Here is a 23,104-nt window from a genome sequence, read left to right on the forward strand (position 1 = left end):
AAGCAGTTGGAAACTTCCAGTCTGGGCTAATGAATAGTGTAGCGATTAACATTATTATGCGTCTTTGGTGAATTTACGTGCATTTCTGTTGGGAGTGTATTTAGGAGTGAACTTCCAGGGTCATCACGGGCTGGACGAAAAACGGTGAAAAGATTAAGCAAAAAAGTATATACGTATACATATATATATACTTAATCACACACAACAGTGCGATGATAGCAGGTAGCAAGTAGAGGTGGGTGTTGGTGGACCCAGCAACACGCGGCCCCAAGCCCCAAGCGGAATACAATCACTTCCGCCTCCAGCCACTTAGCTCCGCCCATCTGGGCCACGGAAGTACACTACTTTCCTTTTGGGTCCTCCCACCGGTAGGGGGCTCTCAAAAGCTTCGACAGCCTTGAAGGCCTGCCGCCTGGGGTGTCCCTGCCGCGCCTGTTAGTTTATTTCTAGAGAATACGCTTGCATTATAATTCTTTCGGCAAGGAAGAAGCCGCGAAGGCATCTCACTCTGGACATTAACGAACGTTCAAACTCAGTCCCGGCGGAGTGCCTTTATTATCAAATCCTGACGCAGTGCTGGGTGGGGAGTCAGGCGGCGTAAGGACAGACGGGGAGCGCTGAAAGTCCGAGGTCCGCTTTCCTCCTCTGAAGACGTAGCTGTGGGTGGCTGTGGTGGCGGCGTTTAAGATGTCGACCAAGAATTTCCGAGTCAGTGACGGTGACTGGATTTGCCCTGACAAAAAGTGAGTTCAAGAAGGGGCCCAAATTGGAGAGGGGTTTATCGCTGGAGTCTTTTTTTTAGCTTGGTTTGGTATTTTCCTTTTTTACGACCCTCTGTGCCTTAAGCCGGGTTGAGGCGACGAATCCCGGGTTGAGGCGGCGAATCCCGGGCTCCGAGGCGGGAAGGAGGCTCCCAGGTCTCCGTAGGAGGAAGGTTTTCAAGAGCCTTTATTTTGAGCATTTGCAGCGTTTGTTTTCTCGACGTTTTGTCTTCTAAAGAGCCTTTCTTTGGAAAGCGAGATGGCCACCCTTTACCCCCCCCCACCCCCACTCTGCCCGCGGCCAGGTTTCAGCGATAAGAAAATTTTCCTGGTCGAGGCTCGCTTGGTATCTGATCTCCCTCACGTGACTTTTCCCTGCAGAACTTTATCTGGTTCTGGGAAAAGGCATCTCGCTCTCGGCTTGTTCTTTTGCTTTTGCGTCTCATCGTTCATCTTATTTATTTATTTATTTATTTAAAACTTCCGTTTGTACTGTATATATTTTCCCCCAAGCACTATCTTCTTTTGGTTTGGGAAATTCTGACTTTTTTTCCTTTCGTTTCCCCGCGAGTACTGAGCCTTTCTCCTCGTGAGAGCCGCAAGGCTTGGGGCCTGCGTCTTTGCCGCCCAGCCTTGCAGCAGAGACGCACGTGCTGTGATGGCTCTGCTTTTGACACTTGCTGAAGTCAGTGGGCTCTATCAAAGCGTTTTTATTGAGAGGCCCTGAAATCGATGTATCTATTTGGAAGTATATGGAAATTACTAGGAAAAGCCATTGTCAGAAATACTGAATGCACAGCTACTCGTGGTCAAATAAAACCTTTGATTTCTTGTGCCTAAGTTAGCCACAGATACCACACAGAGTTTGTACTGGGAAAGAGGGAAATTTTTGAAGTAAACAGACCTAGATTTAGTTCCAGCCCTATTGCTTATTAACCTTATGGAGGTTGTTTAATTTTGCTTAAAAAAAAAAAACTGGAATAGAATGGCTTCCTTACTATAAATACATGAAATAGCCTAAGTAGTGTTTGGAAAGCAAGTGATAGGAAACAAATACGGGTTGACAGCTCTTGATAGTTTTAGAAAATTAAGACATCTAATATCATTAAAGGAGATTAAGTCCTTATTTTCCCAGCATTTGTCTCATATCTACATATTAAGCAGTTTATATGGGATATTTTCTTTTACATAATAAATTTATGGTCCTCAGTTACAAGGATTTCAAGTCTTTCTTGTTCTATTGAACAAGAACAAGAGTCATGAGTTATCATTAGCATTGCCGTGAGTGGTAAGATTATTTGAAAACATTTCAAAGGGGTTCACCAACTTTTAACTTGTGGTGTTGGTCACTTGTAGAATAATGTGCTTTTCACAACTTCATTAATGACAACCCACCCAAATGTTTGAAAGAGGACTCTCCAAGAGAGTGCTTTTCAACTCAGTTACAAATATGTTAATAGACTACTATTCCTACAACCTATAAGTCCAGAAAACATTTTTCAGAATATGTTTGGGTAAGAACAGTTAGTAGCATTGAGGAACAACCTAAAAATTACTTGGAGTACTTTATTGGTAATTATATACTTCACATCTTTATTGCATTCTAATATAATAACTAAAAAAAGTAAACAGTTTTTTAAAATTTAAGCTTTATATGTCCACATTTAATACTGCACATGTGTTATTCAGGCCATAATAGTGAATCCAATAACGTCTGTGTTTTCAGTTAAGTTTGCTGAATTTACAGTATCATAAAGTGATACTGTTACTCCATGTGTTGAGGTTTTTGGTTATGGTTATAATTTTTTAAACTATAGTTTTCAGAAGTTTGACAACCCAAAAAACATTTCCTCATAATTACTGAACCAATTGATAATTTTTAGTCAGTACAGTCTTTTTTTTCTTGAGATCCCACCACCTACTTGTAAAAAGAGTATTTTATCAAGATCGATGAAGCATAGTCTCTATGATCTACTTATTTTCTCCCCATTGATCCACCCTTCGGATTTTGTATTTCTTGTAATTCTTAACACATTTTTGTGTATATCACCTTATTTTCTATACTGGGAGTTACTTTGAAGTTTTTTGGAACTCCCTGGTGCCTCATCAGTAATCGTTGAAGTGGAGTCAGATCTTGCTTCAGCTTTGCAAGGGGATTTCATTATAATTACAGTTACGTGCCACTTAACAACAGGGATACATTCTGAGAAGTGTCTCGTGATTTTTGTCACTGTGCAAATATCAGAGTTCACTTACACAAACCTAGGTGGTATTGCCTTCCTACACACCTAGGCTATAAGCCTGCATAACATGTTACAAATGCATAAAACAACACAAGATAAAATCAACCAGTAACATAGTTACTTATTATCGTTGTCAGGTATTACTTAGTATATATAACTGTATAAGCAACACAGTGTGTATATGCAACAGTGCTGGTTTATTTACACCAGCATCATAATACAAGTGTTAAACCCAGAAGTCACTAGACCATAGGAATTTTTCAGCTCCATTATAATCTTAGTGAACCACTGTCATATACGCTGTCTATCAGTGATCAAAACATCATTATTTGGCACATGGTGGTGATGATATGTGCTAATAGGATGCTGAATCACAAAGTTCCTAAGCAACTTACCAGGATAACCTACCTGGAAAGTGAGATTGAGTTTCTTATCCTCAACATGGGGCTTCAAATCTTATATTTACCACCTAAATTGTGAGGGCTTGGTTTTTTTTGTTGTTTATTTTTTTTAAAATGTATTTATTTTTAGAGGGGGGGAGGGAAAGAGAGAGTGGGAGAGAAACATCAATTTGTGGTTGCCTCTCATGTGTCCCCTACTGAGGACCTGGCCTGCAACCCAGGCATGTGCCCTGACTGAGAATCAAACCGTCAACCCTTTACTTCACAGGCCCATGCTCAATCCACTGAGCTACACCAGCCAGGGCTGTTTTAAGTTTTTTTGTTCTGTTTTTTAGTTAATATTGTCATTAATGTGACTGAAATGGCCTTAGAATTTCTGGATCTGGTGTATAGTAAGAGAGGACGCATTAAAAATTGTGTACATGGGATTTTTAAAATTATACTGATTTAAAAAATATTTTAATAAATATTTTTTGCTTTATTTTCAGGTGTGGAAATGTGAACTTTGCCAGAAGAACCAGCTGTAATAGATGTGGACGGGGTAAGCATTTAAGGAAGTTTCTATTATGGCTGTTTATATATAACATTTTATTATTTCCTCAGATTCATATTGCATAATTTTTCTATTTTCAGAGAAGACAACTGAGGCTAAGATGATGAAAGCAGGGGGAACTGAAATAGGGAAAACACTTGCAGAGAAGAGCCGAGGCCTATTTAGTGCTAATGACTGGCAGTGTAAAACGTATGTATTTCAAATTACAATCCTCTTTTCCATAATAATGTATTTACTGATTAATCTTACTGACCTATTAGACACATTAACAAACCAGGGTAACCTTTAAATCAAAGGTGTGTTGATTGTTATTCAACATATGTCTCTGTCATATAAGTGTAAAGAACTATTAAGTTCCATTTTTTAATGATAATACTAGTTGTTACTATGATGGGTTATGTATACCAGTATAAAAAAATGCTTAAGGTGAGCTAACTTCCCCCAAAACATGGGGGGGGGGAGTATTTAAAAGCACAAAAGCCTACTTTTTTTCTTTAGTGAAAAATCTCAAAAAACTTTCAGCCTTTATTATTAATGTGAAATACACCACAGTTTATTTTGCCCATTTAAAAAGTAATTTTAGAATTATACACGCCATAATAATTACTCTTAATTAAGTAGGTTTCTTAATATTTTTTATTTTTAAGCTCTATTGACTTTCCAGCTTCCATTTTTTTCTGTTATGATGCTGATGAACCAACTATATATGAAAGGATTTCATCAGAGGGGGTCTTTGTAAATTTCTCGTATTAGAGATAATATAATTTATACTGAAGAATTTTCCATTAACACTGGATTTGGTATGCTGTAGAATTCACTGCTTGAAATGATTCCTCAAAGAAAATGTAACATTGCCCTGGCTGGTATGGCTCAGTGGATTGAGTACCAGCCTGCGAACCAAAGGATAATGGTTCGATTCCCAGTCAGGGCACATGCCTAGGTTGCAGGTCAGTTCCCAGCAGGGAATGCATGAGAGGCAGCCATACATTCATACTTCTCTCCCTCTATCCTTCCCTTCCCCTCTGAAGATGATAAATAAAATCTTTTTTTTTTTTTAAGTAACATTATTTGGAGGGTGTACCTTTACCATTCTCTGAGGTAAATTGGGAGAATGAGAAATTAGAACCTTTGATTTAAAATGTTATTATTTCCGCTAAGGCAAGAAAATCTCTATAGATACTATTTGTTGTTTATTTCTCATAAAATGACAAAGGCACTCTTCATACTATATTGCTTTTGCTTCTCTGTTTAAATAGTTAGAACTCATGTTCTGTCTCCAGAAAAAAATGTACAACGGTACATTTTCTTTGCAATACTCTTATTAAATATTTTTTATGGTAGTGGGTTCATCCTGGCTTTTATTTTAAAATCTTAGAATGTCTAAAGATTTACTATTTTTCCTGTGATTATCTACTAACTTGGTATTTTTGACTTTTAAAGTTGCAGTAATGTAAATTGGGCCAGAAGATCAGAGTGTAACATGTGTAATACTCCAAAGTATGCCAAGTTGGAAGAAAGAACAGGTAAGATAAAAACTCATTCTAACAAATAGATTTTTATTTTTTAAATTATTTTATTCAGTTACAGTTTTCTCCAACCCCTCCCCCAGTTAAACCCACCTCCCTCCCTTGCTTCCACCCTCTCCCTTGGTTCTGTCCATGTATCCTTTATAGTAGTTCCTGAAAATCCTTCCCCCCATTATCCCCTCCCTCCCTCCCCCGCTCTGATTACTGTCAGGTTTCTTAATTTCAAAGTTTCTTGTTAAATTTTGTTTGCTTTTTTCTAAAAACAGATTTTTAAAAGAACTAAAAATTGAACTGACAGCTATATCATCTTAAGAGCAGAGTGATTTGAGGATTCTGTCTATTAAACCTTCATGGTTTGGCCTTGATTTTTTTCCCTTCACACTCAAAAAAAAATCTTGTTTCATAATTATGCAGTTTATAAAGTATAGCTCTAGGAAGCTGTAACCTAACGAATAGTGATACTAGGATGCTTTCAGAAATGCTTTACTTACTCCCCACCCACTTATCTAGATGTTTGTTATTAGTAATAAAAGAGTGACACCACTTTCTCATTTATTCCAAATTCTAGTGTTACAGGAAAAAAAGGGCAGAGAGGCACCTTTAAAGTAAATTTCTTTGAGGGTGGGTCCCAAACATCTGCAGGCTGTTCGTATAGAATTTGGCCTAAATAATAGCTTACCGTTGGGTCTGTGTTATCAGTGGTGAGATGAAAATATTTACTTAGTAGGATATGGTTCCCCATTATCAGCAGTTAGCCCAACCATGTTATCAGTATATTTGAAATACAATTTTATCACTCAGCATCATGTATCAAACAAAGGCTTCTTCTACATATAGTCACCTTGTCAGACCTGGACTGAGTAAACAAATTCCTTGTTCTGTTCCTCCTTGACTTTAGACTACTTTCACTGTCTGGTCTCTGGGGCTAAGAGACCCAGTAAAGAATCTTTTGGACCTGGCCCTTCCAGAAGTACAACAGAAATTCTAGTTTAATCCTTACCCCTCACCCTTTTTAAAAATTTCTATTCTCACTGTAGTCTAATGTCCTCGATATTTTTTATTTTTCAATCCTCAAATCCGTCCTCACCCTTTACTTTCTCCCTCACTTCATTGAGACACATTTTTTCCCTTTTTAAAATCATTTTTATTCCACACTTTGGTTCATCATCTCTTTTTTAGTTTCATCCTCTTCTGCCCTCTACCTCGCCACAGAATGTTGGGTTTCTTAGAGATTCACTCCCTAAACTCTCTTTGCTCTATTTTTTCTAGACATCCTCTTACGTAAGCTTAAGTGACCATTGGCATACCATGATGCCTAAATTTATGTCTTCAGCTCAGACTTACTTGACCAATGTATCCAGCTGCCTGTTTATCATCGCCATGTAAATGTCAAACTCATTATATCCAAACGGAAATCATGATCGGCTCCCCCCCCACCTCCCGCATGACCTGGCCTTCTTCTAGTGATATTTCTCTTGACTAGTACCACCTTACTACATGCTTGTTACTTGTTACATAACCAGAAACCTAGATGTCCTTCATAGTGACTACACTTGTCTTCTACTCCAGAAAGTCTTAATCTATCACTGCTCTAGGCAGAAATACCATTATATTTTGTCTTGAAAAAATAGCCATCTAGTTGGTATCTGTATATTCCACTCCTACCCAGTTATAGCCAGAGATCTTAGGTATTTGTTTGTTCCAAACTAAAACTTCCATTTGTTTAAAACCAGTATGATTGCTGTTAGGATAAGGTCCACAATCTTTAATAACTGCTTTAAAAATTATAATCCCAAAAAGCTTTTTAAAATTTATTCACATTCTCCGTGATCTATTTTGTGACTCCCCCTTTAAGTATCTCACTAGAGCTATAGTCTTAACTGGAGCTCTCAAACTTTGTTTGCTACCTTCTCACTTTACTCAGTCTCTCCCTCTTTTTTCATAATCATTTGGTGTCTGGACCTTTTTTAACTTCATTGGCTATAAGTAGTTGTTTTTGCTGGTCAGTTTAAGGTGTGAGCTGACACTGTTGTTCTCCAGTTTCTTTCTACTGTTTATAATAAGGAAGTCCAGAGTTTAGGAGCATTTCCTAACTTTCCAAACTAAGGGATAGGTTGTGAATAAAAGAAAACTTGATGCACTGCTTCTAAAATATTGCTCACTTCACTTGCATAATCCCATCAAATTGGTTATATGTGTATTTCACCTCGTATAATGCAGTTTTTTACCCATATTTTTTAGTGAAAATTAAGGGTGCACATTACACATGGGTAATACTAATTATATATCTACATGTGTTTTTATTTTTTATTTACACTTAAAAATGTTAAAAGTGTAACTCTAGAAAGCAGTAATGCTATCTGTATATTCAAAAATAAATGCTAAAATTCCTTTATAATACAAAAATAATATAAAAAATAATATAAAAAATAATTGAATTAAAATGAAAGATTTTTTTTCCTGAAATTTTTGTCCAAAAGTCATGGGTGTGCATTATACACAGGAGCACATTATACACAACAAAATACAGTGATAATTTATTTAACCATTCTCTGATTTTGGGATTTGGGGGTAATTTTTGGTTTTGTTGGTTGTTTTTTTTTTTTAATTCATTAAGGATAGCTTACAGTAGAAACAATTTTAATTCGTTGTGATTTTTATTCTTTTAAATTATTTCTTTAGAATAAATTCTCAGAAGTTGTGTCAAATAATTCAAAATACAGAATCACAGAATTTTCAAGTTAGTGTTTTAGTTCTTCTTTTGAGTTATATGTTACATTCATCCCCTTTTCTCTGTTCATTTCTATTGTCACAGCCCTACCTGGGGCCTGATTTAAATCTGTGCTCAATACTTTACTCTCCACTGCCCACCTTTTTACGTTGTACTGTGAGACAGATTTGAAAATACTTTTATTGTAACGGCTACAGAGGTTCTTGGTTGCTTATTTCATCTAAACTGTATTTTAAAGCCTTCTTTACAAAACTCATAAGTTACAAGTGGTACTAGAATTACGGTGTTTTCTATATTCATTCATTGAAGAAATAATTTATTGGCTATCGGCCATTGTACAAGACGTTGGAAATAACTGGATGAACAAAACAGACACATCAAGCCTAAGTTTAATGAAGTCTGTTTAAGAATGCAGCGTGTTTGATAAAGCATTGCTTAAGCTAAGAAGAGAAAGATAAGTTACCCAAGTATCAATGGAAATGATGTGCTTGTTTTTTTTCGTGATAGCTGTATTTTCCACGTCCTCTTCATGTGTTCTCTTCGTGAGGTGGATTTGTTGTATTGGTTCACACAACATACCTTAATCTTTGCTGTCAGCAGATTTTTTAGGTGGTTTTTGTGGGGCCTCTATGGGAGGACATGAAAAGAGCTTTGCATTTCCTATGATGTTCATTTTAAAGTAATTTCTACTTTGATACCTATGCAAAATTAACCTATATGAGTTATAATTCACTTCCTAAATCTTGGCTATAATGCATTCTTTAGCTCTCCACTTTTGCCATATCAATTTTCAGCTGTAGATAACTAAATGATGTAGATCCTGTGGACTTTTTAAAAAAATATTTGAAAGTATTTTGAAATTAAGATTTTTACTGTTGGTCCTGTCTTAGAATTTGTTGTGTGTAAAACTACTCACACCTTAATCTTACGTTGTACTCATACAATGTTAAATGTATTTACAGATAAGCTATATTATAGAATTAAAACTTTCTGTCATGTTTGTAATCTATAATTAACATTGAATCTGAACTGTTTTCTTACGGTGAGCATAACCCAGTTGTGCTTGCTTCTGTCTTTCTATGTGTAATATTCCAAAAAACTACATCCAAGATTTTAACTAAGGAAAAGTTGTTATTGGTATTTCATACACTTTTTACTCATATCAGATGGACAGAAACAAAAGGAAACTCTTTTCAGTTGGAGTGCATATTGTCTCTGAAACAAGGTAGGAAGAGGAAGAAAGGGATGCTATGCAAGTATTTCAAAGATAAATCCTGATACTTTACAGTTTTCACTGGTACAAAGTATAATAGAAAGGATGTTATAGTAATGTGATTTTGCAAAAACATTAAATGTATTAGTTATTTTGTTCGGGCATTAGGGCCTTTCTACTATTTATGGCTGTGTTATGAAATGATAATAGGGTAATGATCTTTTTTTTAAATGTCTGTGTTTGATAAATTTAAAGTCACAAATCCTAAATTAAAAATAATTTGCTTATAGTTTATTTTAACATTGTGCTGGTTCATGAAATCCTTAAATCTGGGAATCACTGACCTTATGTGCTGGTACTGCTCTGTAATATGGTATGTACAGGATCCAGCACAATAATGCCCCTTTTTTATTACAGAATTGTAAGCATGTACTTCTGTAACATAACTATCACACTCAAGCAAGCACACCATATGACATTTTAGGCGAAATGTTCAAGTTAAAACTATAAATTATTACCCTACCAACTACACTCAAGCAGGTGTTATTTCTGCCGGAACCTGTAGATCGCAGGTGGCAAACACAAGGCCTGTGGTCCAAATCTGGTCCAGCACCTTGTTTCTACCTGGCAGCCTTGCCAAGCTCTCCCTTTACTGTTAAGGAGTAGTTACATTTATACAGTCCTAAAATTATGTTTAGCCCTTTGAGAGCAAGGCTAATGTGGCCCCTAGTGAAAATGAGTTTGACACCCCTGCTGTAGATTGTGTTACTCTTGACCATATACATCTTGATTATTTTTTGAATGGGGGATTTATTCAAAATCTCACGTCACTTTCTCTAAAACTAACTTTCTTATTATAATCTCTGTTGATACTCTATGAAACATTGTAGATGCTAATTGTGACATCAAAAACTAATGGTTTGCTGATCTTGATTACTTTTTAATAGAATATTTTCAGTTTAAAAATTAACTGGCTACTTGAATCTTTTGTGACTTTTACCTCTGTATTAAAAATAATTGCATTAAAGTCCATTTGGATTTCCATTATCATGTTAATTGAATTTGCTTGTATAATTTGGAATTTTCCAAACCATAGCTACATTTTAGCTCATCAAAATTTCAATGAATCGAAAGATTCCAGACGATCTGCAATTGGTAAACTGTGAAATTTTATTATTCTTTCTGAGTCCAGTTTTCCCAGAAGAATTATGAGAAACTACAGAGGAAAATAATTCTTACTTTTTAAAAATTGGTTATAGCAGAGGTTTAAGGAGATGTTTTTCACCCATATATTCTCATGTATTGTCTACCTCCTCTTTGCTTAAGGACACGTTGAAACTGAGAAGAGCTAGAAGTACAGCTATAAGACTTTCCAGCTAAGCATCTCACACTGAGACTTTTCTCCACAGTGATTTTTCTTAATATGTTTTTTAGATAATTTTTTAATTTAATTATTGTTCAAGTAGTTTTCTGACTTTTACTCCCATCCTAGCCCACCCCCCACTCCCCCGCAGTGCTCCCCACCTCCCTCCCATTTCCACCCTCTTAGTTGTTGTCCATGTGTCCTTTATACTAGTTCCTGTAAATCCTTCCCCTTTTTCCCCTGAAATTCCCTCCCCTCTGGTCACTGTCCCCCTGTTCTCTATTTCACTGTCTTTTTGCTTGCTTGTTTGTTTTGTTGTTTAGCTTCCTATTAAATGTGAGATCATATGGTATTTGTCTTTCAACACCTGGCTTATTTCACTCAGCATAATGCTTTCCAGTTCCATCCATGCTGTTACAAAGGGTAGGAGCTCCTTCTTTCTTTCAGCTGCATAGAATTCCATTGTGTATATGTACCATAGTTTTTTTATCCATGAATTTACTGATGGGCACCTAGGTTGCTTCCAACTCTTGGCTCTTGTAAATTGTGCTGCTGTGAACATTGGGGTACATAGGTTCTTTTGGATTGGTGCTTCAGGGTTCTTAGGATATACTCCTAACAGTGGAATTGCTGGGTCAAAAGGCAGGTCCATTTTTAGTTTTCTGAGAAAATTCTGTATTGTTTTCCACAGTGGTTGTACCAGTCTGCAATCCCACCAACAGTGGATTAGGGTCCCCTCTTCCCCACACCCTCTCCAACACTTGTTTGTTGCTTTGTTTATGATGGCCATATTAACCAGTGTAAAGTGGTATCTCATCGTGGTTTTAATTTGCATTTCTCTGATAGCTAGTGATATTGAGCATCTTTTCATGTGTCTCTGGATCCTCTGTATGTCCTCCTTGGAGAAATGTCTGTTCAAGTCCTTTGCCCACTTTTTAATTGGGTTGCTTGTGTTCTTGGAGTGGAGTCGTGTGAGTTCTTTGTATATTTTGGAGATTAAATCTTTGTCTGAGGTATCATTGGCAAATATGTTTTCCCATATAGTTGGTTCTTTTTTTATATTCATACTGTTTAGTCATGCAAACGCTTTTAATTTTGATGAGATCCCATTTGTTCTTTTTTTTATGTCCCTTGCTCTAGGGGACATATCAGTAAAAAAGTTGCTGCGTGAAATATCTGAGATTTTCTTGCCAATGTTCTCCTCTAGGACTTTAATGGTGTCACGGTTTATATTTAAGTCTTTTATCTACCTTGAATTTATTTTGGTGTATGGCGTAAGTTGGTGCTCAAGTTTCATTTTTTTTTGCATGTAGCTGTCCAGTTCTCCCAACACCATTTGTTGAAGAGGCTATTATTACTCCATTTTATGTTGTTGCCCCCTTTGTCGAATATTAATTGGCTGTAGAGATTTCGGTTTATGATAATATGTTTTTTAAAGTCTATAATTGTGAATCCACAGATTGTTAAATCTCGTTGATAAGATTTTCTTTTTCCTGTTGCTTGGAGGTAATTTTGAGATTTTTTTTGTTATTCATATAAATTGTCAGAGGATAACAATTTGTCCTTTTTTTTAGGATATGGTGGTGGTTTTAATGAAAGAGAAAATGTTGAGTATATAGAAAGAGAAGAATCTGATGGTGAATATGATGAGGTAAGGTATACATTAAAAGTGCAGTTGAATACAAATTAGAGAAACATGTTAAAAATATCTTAAGTACAAAACAAAATATAAATGTGTCTTGTGAATACACTTATAAAATGTATTATAAAAAATTATAAAACCTTTTCTCTAGTTTGGTCGTAAAAAGAAAAAATACAGAGGGAAGGCAGTTGGCCCAGCATCTATTTTAAAGGAAGTCGAAGATAAAGAATCTGAGGGAGAAGAAGAGGATGAGGATGAAGATCTTTCTAAATACAAATTAGATGAGGTAATTTACTTTATTTCCCGTTTGTCTTATTTCGGCTATGATGTCATATATGAATGTTTTTGATATCCTTTGGCCTATGGTGAAGATATATACGTTCTGTTGTACGCTCATTTGTTCTCACAAAGGCTTTGAGCTTCATTCTACCAAGTCCTATGCTGGGACTGGAAATACAATGACTGAGATAGAAATAGCCTTTTAATGGAACGTAAATAAAACAGCAAATAAAATTCTCTGAGTAGGAAACAAACATGCAATATTCAAAAAATCTATATAGCTAGTATGGTTAGAGCAGGGGGAAGGATGTGGAACTGTGACCACATCGAGTCTGGTAATGTTTGTTCTATAGGCCAGAGTGTAAAGTTTTATAGTTGGACGTATAGATCTAAATTAAGGCCGCTTTGGGGTATGCCTACAAGAGGTCCTGTGTGCAACTAAAATCAATATGGAACAATTTTTAAAGTTTTTAATAATTAAGATATCTGACCTGTAATTCAGACTTCTGATGGTCAATATACAGGTGACTCTTGAACAACACAGGTTTGAATCAGTGCAGGCCTGCTTATACAAGAGTGTGTTTTTCAATACATAATACTGTAAATCTATTTTCCTTGTGATATTCTTTTATTTACTTATTTTAGACAGAGGAGGTTGAGAGGGAGAGAAACATCAGTTTGTTATTCCACTTATTTATACATTCATTGGTTGCTTCATGTATGTGCCACGACCACAGATCGAACCTGCAGCCCTGCCATATCAGGATGGTGCTCTAACCAACTGAGCTACCCAGCCAGGGCTCTTGTGATATTCTAATATTTTTTTCTCTGGCTTACTTTATTCTAAAACTGGAATGTATAGAGTACATATAACATATTTTGGGTTGGCCAAAAAGCCTGTTATGTTTTTCTCATACGATGGCTCTAATAGTGCTTAGTTGTCTCTAACTTGATTTGAAACAGTTTTGTTAGATTGCATTGTGATAGCTGTCACATTGATGTGCACTAAAAATAACAAATTAGTTAATGTTTATGCAGCCGTTTTAATATTGAAGATGGAAATATGCCAGGTTTTCAGTGTATTATACTTAGAAAGGTTTGTGCAGTGTATGGAGAAGGTGCTATGACTGATTGAATGTGTCAAAAGTGGTCTGTGAAGTTTCTGTACTATTGATATTTTGGCCAAGTAATTCTTTGTTGTGCAGGTGTCCGATGCACTGGGGGATGTTTAACAGCACCCCTGATTTCTACTCATTAGAAGCCAATAGCAGGAGATAGCTAGCATACTCAAAATATCCAAATCAATAAAGTTATTGGTAAAAATGAAAAATGTGCCTTTTTTTATACAACATATCCATTTTTTTAAGGATTCATTTATTTATCTATCTTTAGAGGGGAAGGGAAGGAGAGAAGGAGAGAAATATCAATGTATGGTTGCCTCTCATGAGTCCCCTGCTGGGAACTGACCTGCAACCCAGGCATGGGAATCGAACCGCAATCGTGTGGTTTGCAGGCCCGCGCTCAATCCACTGAGCTACACCAGCCAGGGCAAAAATGTGCCTTTTATGGAAAAAGAGCATAACAGATTTTTTGGCCAACTAAATGAACTGTGTTAATCAACTGTTTATGTTTTCTGTGAGGCTTTTAGTCAGCAGGCTGTTACTGCCTTAGTTTTGGGGGAGTCAAAAATAACACAAGAAGTCAGTGCCCCAAATCCTACATTGTTCAGAGGTCGACTTGAACACTGAGATGTTGGGGAAGCAGAGTTAGAGAGATTTCATTATCTGAGTTAGAGAGACCACCTAAAAGGTTACTATAATATCAGTAGAGAAAAGAATGAAGTACTAAGGGAGATGAATTCAAAAACTTCTACAAGAGTAAAATTGAAAAGTCTAGACAGCTTATTTGGTAATACATGGTAACAGAAAAAAAAAGTGAGCCTTCTAAGTTTATTTCCAAATATTTGAGGTAGTTGTCAAGTCTGCCTAGCTAAGCTAAGGAATGTAATAGGCAGGTTTCAGGATGAAGAATGAATCTGCTAAGATATTAGTGATATGATTTATACCTATATGGAGATGTTCATTCCTAGTAGGTAGTATTAATATCTAAATGTCAAGTAAATAATTGACTTTTTGATAGGATGAGGATGAAGATGATGCTGATCTCTCAAAATATAATCTTGATGCCAGTGAAGAAGAAGATAGTAATAAAAAGAAATCTAATAGACGAAGTCGCTCAAAGTCTCGGTCTTCTCATTCACGATCTTCACGCTCATCCTCCCCCTCAAGTTCAAGGTCTAGGTCCAGGTAAACGGGTACAGGTCAAGGGTAACACCAGTCAAAATGTCAGTATCTAACTTCTTTATTTCTAAGTTTTGTTTTTCTTGACTGAATAAGCTTTTATTTTAGAGATTTTATTCAAATCACTTTTTAAAATAATTTTTTACTGTCTTTAAGTAATTGTCCAATATTTTCAGAAATGCACATTTTAGTATGAAACTTCCTCAGTCCATTTATCACCAGACTTTAATTAAAATAGACTTTAAAATTTAATTAAGTCATTACATATAGTATACTATGTAAATAGTTTACATTTAGAGATATTTAAGTAAAGGGAAGATTTATGTGTTCACTGGTAAAGCTAGTATAGAAGTTTTCTAGGCCTTTATTAAATTGTTGGTTATTACACAATGCATTGATAATTTACTTTGATACAGGTATTCTGAATAAAGGAGGAAGTTTAGTCAAATAAGTTCTGTTGGCCTAATGTGGTTTTAAGACGATCAGGAATAAATTAGGATTCAGTTGGTGGTGTGCTTGAATATTATTTTGTTAGTGATATAAAATTTTAGTAAATATTTCCTGATTGTGTAGTCAATAATAAAAATAAAATTTTTGGTGAGAAAAAGAAGTGCATTACATAAATAGTGTTCCTTGAATAATTTTTATATTAAGTTAAATAACAGGCAATGAATTTTAAGAAATGATAGGCAATGATATTTAAGAAAATATCATTATTTAAGGCAAAATATTTAAGGCAGATATTTAAGGCAAAATAAGGCAATGATATTTAAGAAAATAATAGCTAGCTGAGAACTTAATAATTAAAGGTAAAACTGATTGATTTTGAAGATAGTAGTTTTAAGATGAAAATGTAATAATCTTTAGCTGCAGGTTATTTTAAGGGGCAAATTGAAGTTGTAAGATTAATATTGAATTATTTCTTTTGTGATTTATAAACCACAATTAATTCTTTTTGTGGTTAATTTAAATGGGCCGTATCTTCTATTGTGTTATTTTTTTTACAGTTACAGAGTTGTTCATATATTTTTCCTTTAATTTTTTAACATTTGAATAGGCAGAAAACAAAATTAAACAGGCATAACCATGTCAACATTTTTAGCTTCATACCTAGATAGTGACTGAGAAAATGTAATGGATTTTATAAGGGAAACTGATCAATATTTTAGAGAAGTTAAATATAAAATGCAACATTCAGAATTCCTGGATATGTTCAGTTGTTTATAAAGTGGTAATACTGAGTGGTTTTGTTTGTACAATCTTGAGTGATATTTAGAATAATTTTGTCAAACTTGGAAAGTAATAGTGTATTATTTTTTTAAATTCCTGTTACCTTAAGTTTTTCCATAAGTGTTAAAACAAAAGGTTCAGTTACTCTAAAATACTGTTTTGAATAGCATCTAAAATAGCTATCTTTTTATATGAAAACAATTTCTAATATGTATCTTTCTTTCAGTATTTATATCACAAAGCTCAATTATGTGGTCCTGGAAAAAAAATCCTTCCATGTTGTTCCAGGTCCCGTTCAAGAAGTTCTTCCAGTTCCCAGTCAAGGTCTCGTTCCAGTTCCAGAGAACATTCGAGATCTCGTGGGTCGAAATCAAGGTGAATGAGGTAGCATCTCTCTGTAAAGCAGAGAGAAAATTATACTTAAAGGCTGCAGAAGGTGTTGCTGCTTTTTCTCCCCTCTTATTTTGCTTCTACTTTTATTATTTTAGCATTAGAAAACTAATGCACTTGCCTGGGCTTAATTTTCTCACCATGAGATGTTTCCATTGCCTGCAGTGTGCCAAGACATTCCCATGATTGAACTAAGGTGGTTATTTTGCATCATGCAAGGTTTATTTTTCTGCTGAATATGATAAAGTAGGAAGATGGAGCCAACTCTTATTACCAAAATTTCTTGTACATTAGTTTTGTTTGCAGTGGTAGTTCAAATAAAATCAGAAATATGCACATTAAATAGGAAATGTTTATTCCCCCTTTTAAAAGGGAGCAAAACAGTTGTACCTGGAAACAGATTTTGTTTTGTAAGGCACTTGTCTCAGTATTTATAAAAAAAAAATTTTGTTTATATCAGGTTACGTTTCTGGAGGGTTTTATGTGTATTTCTATTTCTCTGTAATACAAAGAATATTATAAACAGTATGTGTACAAAAGAAACTCCTCTTAAATTCCACAAACTAAATCAAGAAATATTGTTGGTTAGTCTAGGTATAGTTTGGTCTTAAGTAACATTATTGTTAACATTAGGTTGCATTTAGCCATACAGAGGGAAAAGCAATTTGTAAATAAGCATATGAGACACTAGTTTTGTCTAAAAATCATCCAAATATACTGCCTTTCTTTTTAACTTAATTTATCGATCTAGTAGTAAGAAGAACCACTAAAATTCTGTGTAGAACTTCACACTGAAGTGGTAGCTTCTTTGGTAAAAATAATTGCTTAATAGCTTATTAGAGTCAAGTCTGTAGCATTAGAGGGTAACTGCAATTTAACAGCATTAAAAAGAAAAGAATGAAATGCACTCTTGTATTAATCCAATACAAAATAGCAAATGAGTTGTTTGTTTTTGTTGTTGTTCTTGCAATTATGTGTATTATCAATGTTTTAGTCCTTTGAGTGCTTCTTAGTGAAGATTAAATCCTAGTTCCCTTTGGGATGCACTATAATAGGGTTTACAGAACAGCCTTCATATTCCTTCCAAACATTTTTATTGCTTATAACTTTCCAAAGAATTCTCCTTTTGGGCTTTCTACGTTTATTTTAAGCCCAAAGGTGAATTTTTTGGGAAGTTTGAGCTAAATTACTTCAACCAAAATATGTAAATGGAGAAAATAATTATGCATTTAAACATTTGCACGTTTACCTCTACCTAAAACATGTGAATGTCAACACTTCATACTTCATGAATAGCGGCCCTTCATAAAAATAAATATTGCTGATATAAATTAAGTTTTAAAGTTACTCATTTTATTTTTCTTTGACTATTTAGCAATTTAATAGTTATTGTTCCTTCTCATGCCCCTTATTTCTGCTTTTTCTCTAGCAACTTACAAGTTTTACAATTACACAAGGAATTTTTATGCTTATTTTCCTTAGGAGGTTGTATATATGATAAACATTTTTTCTCCAAATGGTGAAAGGATGTTTTTCTAGACATAAAGTCATGTATTGATAAATGTACAGTTTTACCTGTTGGTTTTGCTATTTATGTATACTTTAAAATGAAATACTTAATTTTTATTTTTTAATTACTAATTGATTTTAGAGGGAGAGAAACATCAATTTGTTGTGCCACTTACTTATGCCTTCATTGATTGTTTCTTGTATGTGTCCTGACCTGGGATTGGACCTGTGGCTCTCTAACCAACTGAGCTACCCAGCCAGGGCTAAAGCCATAAGTTTTTAAAAAATATTTTAAAATTCTACTCATTATAAGTGATGAAAACTTATCTTAGAATTTTTTTAAGAGATGAAATTAAAGTAAATGTTTTTAAATAGAATTGTTTTCATGGTTGAACCAGAGGTCTACTGTTGAGTATGCAGTAAGTATTTCTTGTAAAATTTTCAGTTATCAATCCTGTTTATTTTTGGATCTGTTAACTAAATTATCTCCCTCAGTGCGTCTTTTAATGGAATGTTTGATTTGTTTCTCAATCAATGAAGATCCAGCTCCAGATCCCACAGGGGCTCTTCTTCCCCACGAAAAAGATCTTATTCAAGTTCATCATCTTCTCCTGAGAGGAACAGAAAGAGAAGTCGTTCTAGATCTTCATCTGGTGATCGCAAAAAAAGACGAACAAGATCACGGTCACCCGAAAGGTTTGGGTTTCTGTAGAAATAAGAGTGGGTGTTCTTAAGTGTGTTTAATAGATTAAACTTTCTTGCTGAGTATTACTTTTTTTTTTTCGAGTATTACATTTTTATAATCTCCTTTAGTCTAACTTTATATTTCTCAACTTTAAACTTCAAAAACCAGTTTATCAACTGTGTACTTTGATCAGGTTGTTTTAAAAGTTGTAGATCAAACCACTCTCTTCCACTGTCTGTTCATTTTGTTTAAATAATTATTTGAATATATAATTATAGCCAACTCTCGGTTATTTCTGTCCTTTAAGATTTTAATTCAGAAGCTATATGTTGAAGTAGTTTAAATTTGATTTTCCTATATATTATGCTATATATTTTTACATTAAATATTAGAAATCAGGATTCTAGGACATTAAATTAAAACTATTTTAGATTATAGGAAATCTGTCCTCTTTTAAATATGTGTAAATGTATTTTCACAGTAACTTTTTTCATGCTCCTTATCAGGAAATTGTTCTCATAGTTAGTACATTTTGCATCTTGCAGTACAAAACCCTTAATTTTTTTTCTTTTTGAGAAAGACCTTTACTCTGTTATCTATATTGACATTTTTAAATTTGGAGAGAGTGTTACCTGTTAGCCTTTTTTACAGCAGGCTAATTAATTAGTTTCATTAACTTTCTCTGGATTCTTGGTGATTAGTTATATAGTCAGTTTAATGGCTTCCTTTGTATTCTTAGCAAAATTTTTCTTACTGTTTCATCTTGTGAAAATAAGGATTAGTAAAGTGATTATATTGCTGGGTCCAGTGGTAGGATTACCTTATGATTCCAACTTCTACAGGATGATTAGTTTTGCTTCACATTTTGAAGTTTAGATATTAGTGTTACACACAGCTAGTCTTTGTTTCTCTGCATTTGGTTTTTGTAAGAAAATAACTCTATACTTGAGTGAAGTTAATTCTGTTGCTTTCTTACCACTTCTGCAAATTTTTATCTTAGCCACATATAATCCCCCTAGTTTGTTGTCATCTAAACTTAATGAACATGTTCTCTATTCCATAAGCCAGGTGATTGGTGAAAACACTAAACAACCCTGAGCCCAGGGCCAACCCCTCGGAACACCACTACTTTACCCAGGTTGATATATTGACTTCTTCATATGAGCTGCATGAATATAACCCTTTAATTAATTGTACGATTGTCTTGTGAGACCTAGATTTCCAAATGTAATTATTTGTGAATATATAGTCTCATATACATTCAGAAGCCTTGCTGTATCTGTTTTACATAGAGACTTAACCACATTATCTACAATATTACCAGATTGTTATAGTTACTCTTCCATTACCAAGTTTATGTGCCTGTGTTATATATTACCTGTAATTTTCCACATGTTTGCAAGGCTCTTCTTTATTAACCTTAAATAATTGAGAGGTGGCTATATCTTGAAATTAGATATTTTTTTAATTATAGAGAATTTTAAATTATACCGTTACTGGGCTCACATCTAAGGTCTAAACACTAGTTTATTTTATATGCATAAGTTTGTTTCTTAGAGTTTAATTATTTCTATTGCCAGAATATATAGTTTGGTTTACCTTTTTATGAATGAACGATGGTATCCAGCTCCAGCTTACTAGTCTATCTGCTTTCTCCATTCTGTCTTACAGGCACCACAGGTCATCTTCTGGATCATCCCATTCTGGTTCCCGTTCAAGTTCAAAAAAGAAATAATGTATTAAAATTTACATCTTAAAAAAATTCAGTACAGTGCATGAAGCATAATTTTTATGAAGTTGGTGTCTTACTTGTTCAGAAGTGCTAGTAGAGGTGCATGCCTTTCATTGCTTTTCAGAACAATACAGCTGTGTTTATTTGTGAAATTAAAAGTAAATAGTATTTTAAGCCATAATGTCCCCAAGTAGATGCTTTATTTGTCATTCTTTATTTACAACCATTTATTTAAAACCACCTCAGCCATAACAAAGTACTTTTATTACTTTGTTTTCTAATTCAAACTATTTTTCTCATTTCCAAATATGAACTGTTTATTAAGATTAGCTTAGGCTTGCTGAGCATGGAGGCAAGACTGGTGAAGTAGTTGGAAACAGTTTATCTTAATATGAGAAAAGGAGTCACCCTGTTCATGTTAAAGTTAGACTAGTTGTAAAACAGCCAACTAGAAACTTCATTTTGAAATTCTCTATGGTAAGGATGCCTTAGAATCATTGCCTTTTTTTTTCTGTTTTACCTTTTGCAACACATTTAATGCAGAAAAATCTTGTGAATTTATAGAAGGAAAAAGGTATTCATTTCATGTTTTCTGACACATAATTTTGAGCAAGACTATCTTACAGTTCTTTTTTTTTCTTATATGGATGTCTGATGAGAAAAACATCTTATTTCAAAATGTTTATCTTAATATTTTTAAGAAGCTCTGTGTTATATCCTTTAAAACCCCAATTTTCACATATGATAAAGTAGACAAAGCTAAATTGTAGTTAATGAAAAATCAGTTGAAAGCTTTTGAAATACATTTTTCTTTGGGTGAAAGACCAACAGAGACATTGATAATTTAAGTAAACATGTCATGAGATGTTTAAACATACTGCATAAAATTTTTTTCTGAGTAATGATTATTTCTGTATAACAAACAGAAATAATTGTTCACCTGAAATTACTTATGGCTTAAAATACTGTCAAGAGTTTGCTTTATTTCTCAAAATTAAAATCTGGTCACTTGAGCTTTATATGTCTTCTGGTTTAAAAACAAAAGGGTTTCTCTTAACAGTATCTTCAGTAACAATGCAAGGTAAGTATATTAAGGAAAATCAACAATTGTGCTTGGGGACTTTTTGTCATGGGAATTAACACCCATTATTCTTGTTCTTTTTTTTTTAAACATGACTTCTTTAATTAAAAATTAAAACATTATAAGGTATTTTGTAGACAGACCAAACATAATTGTAATGGTTTCTTTTATTTTAAAATGATTTTTCTCTCATCTGATCTAAAGATGGAAGCAAAATATCTTATGTAGAAATATTTTGATAATATTTTTACAATGAACTTGCCCTTTGTTTTTTACATCTTTCCTTTGCTAAGTTTACTGTAGTTTGCACAAGAACTTTTCTCTCTTGTAATTGTGCCTCAGACTTCTTGAAAGTCCACCTTCTAAATTGCCCAGATGATCTAGATTCTACATGTTACTGTTGGTTTATTCTTGTGCTTTCTGTATTAAAACTTTGGCTGTACTGAGCAAATGCAAGGTTATAAATTTAGCAAATAGTAGTTTGCAGACAATTCAGATGATTATGATTTCATTTGGTTTAACTAAGCTGTACTAGTCCATTTCATAAGGAAATGATGCTGTAGACGAATGTAAATAAAGCTTGTGGGTCAAGCATCAAGTGGTATTTGTTAGAAATAAATTAGAATTTTAAAGCTCTGATTTAATGCTTATTTTTAAAGTTATTTGCAGTCTTATTACTTTTTACTGTGTATTTTAAAATCTTCACATTCACTTAACCCTTTATATAATGTGAGTTTTGTATGTGAGTGTTTGACTTAAAACATTACAAAGCATGATCACTATAACCTTGGGTACTCAAAATTTGTGTGACTTTTTAAAAAAAATGTAGATTACCCAAATGAGTTTTAATACTTTCTATCAGAACATTATGTACCTATTTCATAGCATACCATAGTGTGCTTCCTGAAATACTCTTAAAACTGTCACTTCACAGCACTTGACAACTGTCCTTTTAACTGCTAAATTTTCTTTCTATTTGCAGTCCTTTCATCTAAACAATATAGAATGGTATCTGATAATTAATGTCCAAGTTCAGAGTAAGCCCCAAATGCAAGACAGTCTCTAGGTACATTTATGAAGGTAAAACAGATTTTGTCTGTGATGTGTTCTATCTGGCATCCACAGCCTGTCTTGTAGGTATTAGTAGGAAGGTAGGGAATTTCTCCATTCTGTCCATTTTTTACATAGATTTTTAAAAATAGGAATAGCCTTGTAGCTTTCCTGAAATTGAAATTGTTTTATTTCTACAAAATTAGAATGGACTTTTATTTAAAAGATAGTCTAAGCCCTTACTAGTGTGGCTTTTTTTAATGTAGTAATTTGGTAAGAAAGTGATAATTTCAGGCCTGTGTGGGAAGTTAGGTAGACCGGTAAATGTACTATCTTGGTGGAATAACCTTAAATTTAAAGACAAGTTGTGAAGATTATACAAATATGTACTATCCGCCCAGTTTGCACCATCATT

At 34.1% G+C, this 23,104-nt stretch overlaps 1 protein-coding gene across 3 annotated transcripts; it reads left to right on the forward strand.

Annotated features, from left to right (window-relative positions):
* Window positions 1-450: 450 nt before the first annotated feature.
* ZRANB2 (zinc finger RANBP2-type containing 2) lies at window positions 451-22,413 on the forward strand. Of its 3 annotated transcripts, none has more exons than XR_005065931.1 (11): window positions 454-743; window positions 3,894-3,946; window positions 4,039-4,147; window positions 5,399-5,481; window positions 12,366-12,442; window positions 12,585-12,719; window positions 14,852-15,018; window positions 16,531-16,617; window positions 18,682-18,837; window positions 19,895-19,964; window positions 20,498-22,278. XR_005065931.1 is itself a non-coding variant. In XM_037042457.1 (11 exons), the coding sequence occupies exons 1-10, from the start codon at window positions 688-690 to the stop codon at window positions 19,922-19,924; spliced, it is 957 nt and encodes a 318-aa protein (XP_036898352.1). In that variant the 5' UTR covers window positions 456-687; the 3' UTR covers window positions 19,925-19,964; window positions 20,498-22,278. The 3 variants fall into 3 exon arrangements, 2 of the variants coding, with proteins under 2 accessions (XP_036898363.1, XP_036898352.1); XM_037042457.1 differs by having other exon boundaries at window positions 456-743; window positions 19,891-19,964; XM_037042468.1 differs by lacking the exon at window positions 19,895-19,964 and having other exon boundaries at window positions 451-743; window positions 20,498-22,413.
* Window positions 22,414-23,104: the final 691 nt, after the last annotated feature.

The sequence above is a fragment of the Sturnira hondurensis genome, unplaced genomic scaffold, assembly GCF_014824575.4.
Source record: "Sturnira hondurensis isolate 20B ecotype Veracruz unplaced genomic scaffold, ASM1482457v3 Scaffold0000648, whole genome shotgun sequence".
Taxonomy (NCBI): Eukaryota; Metazoa; Chordata; class Mammalia; order Chiroptera; family Phyllostomidae; genus Sturnira; species Sturnira hondurensis.